Genomic DNA, 4,195 nt, shown 5'->3' with positions numbered 1-4,195 from the left:
ATTGAATGTCTTCATTTAGTAGCTACCCTTTAAAAAGTTTCTAGCTTTTGGTGAGTAAACCTGTCAAGTACAGCCTTTAGAGAAGGGTAGTTAATTTAATAGAGATTATCCTGGCTCTACTATCCTCAGTTTTAACGTGAAGGCAGGAATCAATAAACCTCTTATTAACCATGAATTCCACAGAATCTGTTGTGCTTCTTTGGACATTGTGCAGCTTAAACACAGCCAGCTCACCATGTTTTTCTCTCCCTCAGAGCTAGTTTACATGTCTTGAAAGCACAAAGATGTATTCTGTAAATCCTTCTCAGGTCTTTGGATCTAAAAATCACATAAAATCTCTCTGTGCAGTAAAACCAAAGAATCAGTGTGTCCTTAATACAAATTCTAATCAGAGATACACCAGTTCTTCCTTCCTTATCTGAGCCATTGTGTACGTGTATGTGCGAACAAGCTCCATCTATTTATAGCTGTAATGTATGCAATAAATGTTAAAAGAAATTTTTTCATTGTCAAGGAGCTCCTTTTCTTGAAGATAATACATCATTAATGTTTGCGTTAAAACACTGACGTGAATAGGAAAGCCAAAAGCCTAGTTTCATATCACCTCACAGAGGCCCAGTGCTGTAAACTTATCACAAGCACGATTAGCCTTATTTGCAGAGTGCATGGTGTTTACCTCTGCACTAGTCATAGCACTGTCTTGAGGAGACCCGCTCAGAGTGAGACAAGAATAAAACCTAACCTCCTTTACTGTTTGCAGTAGCAAAAGTTGTTTTGTCTCCTCTGACATCTGGAGGGGAAATGCTGGATAAATAGATCCTTTGACAAGCCCAATGATAATGAGGGGAAATACGCTTGTTTGTTGCTCTTGCCATTCACAATAGGTTTTATCATTTTGTTTCAAATGGAAATACATGTGTCTGCTTTGAAATGGTACTGTAAAATTGGCAGAGATCTCCTTTTGCTGCAGGTGTAACTTCTCCCCTTTCCCATCCTCATCCCCACAGGCCCGTGACGGAGGGTTAGACCGGATCAGTGGAGTCATGCGTCACACAGCTGTATCATGCTGGCAGCTGTTCCTGGGTCTGGCTGTGCTGCTAGTCTTCATGGGCCCCACCATAGGCTGCCCGGCCCGCTGTGAATGCTCGGCACAGAACAAGTCCGTCAGCTGTCACCGAAGGCGTCTGATGTCCATCCCAGAGGGCATTCCCATTGAGACCAAAATCTTAGACCTCAGCAAGAACCGACTGAAGAGTGTCAACCCTGAGGAATTCACGTCGTACCCTTTGCTGGAGGAGATCGACCTCAGTGACAACATAGTTGCCAATGTGGAGCCTGGAGCCTTTAACAATCTCTTCAACTTGCGCTCCCTGAGGCTGAAAGGAAACCGTCTGAAGCTGGTCCCCCTTGGGGTGTTCACTGGATTGTCAAACTTAACAAAGCTCGATATAAGTGAAAACAAGATCGTCATTTTGCTGGACTACATGTTCCAAGATCTGCATAACCTAAAATCCCTGGAGGTTGGGGACAATGATTTGGTTTATATATCACACAGGGCCTTTAGCGGACTGCTTAGCCTGGAGCAGCTCACCCTGGAGAGATGCAACCTCACAGCTGTTCCAACAGAAGCTCTTTCTCACCTCCACAACCTCATCAGTCTGCATCTGAAACAGCTCAACATTAACGCTTTGCCTGCATATGCCTTTAAAAGACTGTTTCGCCTGAAAGACCTAGAGATAGACACCTGGCCCCTCCTGGACCTGCTGCCTGCCAACAGTCTGTATGGTCTCAACCTTACTTCTCTCTCCATCACCAACACCAACCTGTCTGCAGTCCCTTACTCTGCTTTTAAACATCTGGTTTACCTGACACATCTAAACCTCTCTTACAACCCTATCAGCACCATTGAAGCAGGCATGCTTTCAGATTTAGTGCGCCTGCAGGAACTCCATATGGTGGGGGCCCAGCTACGTACCATTGAACCACATGCTTTCCAAGGTCTCCGATTCTTACGTGTGCTTAATGTGTCCCAAAACCTGCTAGAAACCCTAGAAGAGAATGTATTCCATTCCCCCAAAAGCCTTGAGGTCCTCTGCATTAACAATAATCCTCTGGCCTGTGACTGCCGCCTCCTTTGGATTTTACAAAGACAGCCCACTTTGCAGTTTGGAGGCCAGCCACCGATGTGTGCTGGCCCGGACAGTGTCAAAGAGAGGTCATTCAAAGACTTTCACAGCACAGCTCTTTCCTTTTATTTCACCTGTAAGAAGCCCAAGATACAAGACAAGAAGTTGCAATACCTGGTAGTGGAGGAAGGGCAGACGGTGCAGTTGATGTGCAATGCTGATGGGGATCCACAGCCCACCATATCCTGGGTTACCCCACGTCGGAGGCTGATCACAACTAAATCAAATGGAAGAGCCACTGTGCTGGGAGATGGCACCCTGGAGATCCGATTTGCTCAAGACCAGGACACTGGGATCTATGTTTGCATTGCAAGTAACGCAGCTGGGAACGACACTTATTCGGCCTCCCTAACGGTAAAGGGGTTTACTTCAGACCGTTTCCTTTATGCCAACAGGACCCCTATGTATATGACAGACTCCAATGACACAAGTTCCAATGGAACTAATGTGAACACCTTCTCTCTGGACCTTAAGACAATATTGGTGTCCACAGCTATGGGCTGTTTCACATTCCTTGGAGTGGTTTTATTTTGTTTCCTCCTTCTTTTTGTGTGGAGCCGAGGGAAAGGCAAACACAAAACCAGCATTGACCTTGAATATGTCCCTCGCAAAAACAATGGTGCTGTGGTTGAAGGGGAGGTTGCTGGACCACGAAGGTTCAATATGAAAATGATTTGATGGTATTCTGCTAGCAGTGCTTTTTCTGTGGCATTAAAACCAATTAAACCAGCCTGGCATGTGGAATTGCTAGGCAGAAGCAGCTTAATGCAGCTGTCACTGTATCAAAAGGTTACATGAAAATGGAAAGACTATTTGTGGTTATACAGCAGAGCCTCCAGACCTTGAGGCAGATATGTCAGGGCCTTTCATAGAACTGGTAAATTGTACTAACTGTTTGCATTGCAAATATTGGCATTCTGGGGATATCAGCAATGAACCGCTGGCTCATGCTCATGGACAATTGTTCAACATTTTCTACCACTACAAAATGAAAAGAAAAAAAAAAGCCTACAGTGTAGGATTTACATACTTAAAGAAAAAGACACATTTGTCTAAAACATACTCTACAGTGAAATTTGTATCTATAGATCTCATTTGGTAAAACCTTGCATCATCCCTTCTAGTTGGTTTGACAACACAAAAAATTGGTAGTTTTTTTTAACCTACATCTATACTGTGTACATTTTAAAGCAATACAAATGAGAGGTTGTGCTTTTAGATATCCACCAATACTGACCCAAGTGTGATGTCACTCTCCTTTTAACTACCATCTAACCCAAATTAGACTCTTGTAGTTACCAATTAGAAATAACATATTTTTCTCCTCATGTAGAAGTTCAGAGATGAACAGTCAAGAGCAAAAACGCTCAGCTCTGTTGATCTTCTCTTCATATAAATACAAGGCATGTGCCTAGTTTTGATACAGAATGGAATATTTTTTATAACTGTGATATCACACTGGACCAGTTTACTGTAACATAGCCCTGGATCTCACCCAGGGAAGGCAACCCACTAGAAAAAGCTGGCATAGAGGAGTTGAGTTCTACCTTGAAGAGAGAGAGCTGTTTTTGTTAGCCCTGATTTTAATTTCAAAGTTGCTGTTAAAATGTTAATGTGTACTGGGCAGAAAGAAAGAACGTAATACATTCTGCATACTCCCTGGAAAATATGGTCATCTTACAATTTGTACGAATGAATTAAATCATACAAAAGGTCTGCTACTAGGAATGAACTCTTCTCCAATGCCAAGTAAACTACGGTTGTCCATGCATAATATGGGGATTATAATGCTAAAACAATGTTTAAAACATGATAGCCTCAAGAAGGCTAACATACTGCCAGATATAATGAACCTCTAGCCACTGTCATTCTCATCTTGTATATTTGTAGATAACACATAAATGCAAAGCTAATTTCCAAGAACAGATTACTTAGCTATTCTTGATGCCATTTTAATAACTATGTGGTTATGTTTCTTTCAGGGGCAGTATCTTAGAGCAAGAGGGGCA

At 42.7% G+C, this 4,195-nt stretch overlaps 1 protein-coding gene across 1 annotated transcript; it reads left to right on the top strand.

The window, feature by feature from the left end:
* Positions 1–1,043: 1,043 nt before the first annotated feature.
* On the top strand, positions 1,044–2,864 carry LINGO2 (leucine rich repeat and Ig domain containing 2). Its single transcript, XM_009635260.2, has one exon. It carries the CDS (start codon positions 1,044–1,046, stop codon positions 2,862–2,864), a length of 1,821 nt encoding a protein of 606 aa, XP_009633555.1.
* Positions 2,865–4,195: the final 1,331 nt, after the last annotated feature.

This window comes from Egretta garzetta, unplaced genomic scaffold (assembly GCF_000687185.1).
Source record: "Egretta garzetta isolate BGI_Z169 unplaced genomic scaffold, ASM68718v1 scaffold22, whole genome shotgun sequence".
Lineage (NCBI taxonomy): Eukaryota > Metazoa > Chordata > Aves > Pelecaniformes > Ardeidae > Egretta > Egretta garzetta.
This window is presented reverse-complemented; position numbering and strand designations above follow the sequence as displayed.

Coding starts and splice junctions, on each gene's coding strand:
- LINGO2 (XM_009635260.2), top strand. CDS start 1,044: ATGCGTCACACAGCTGTATCATGCTGGCAGCTGTTCCTGGGTCTGGCT.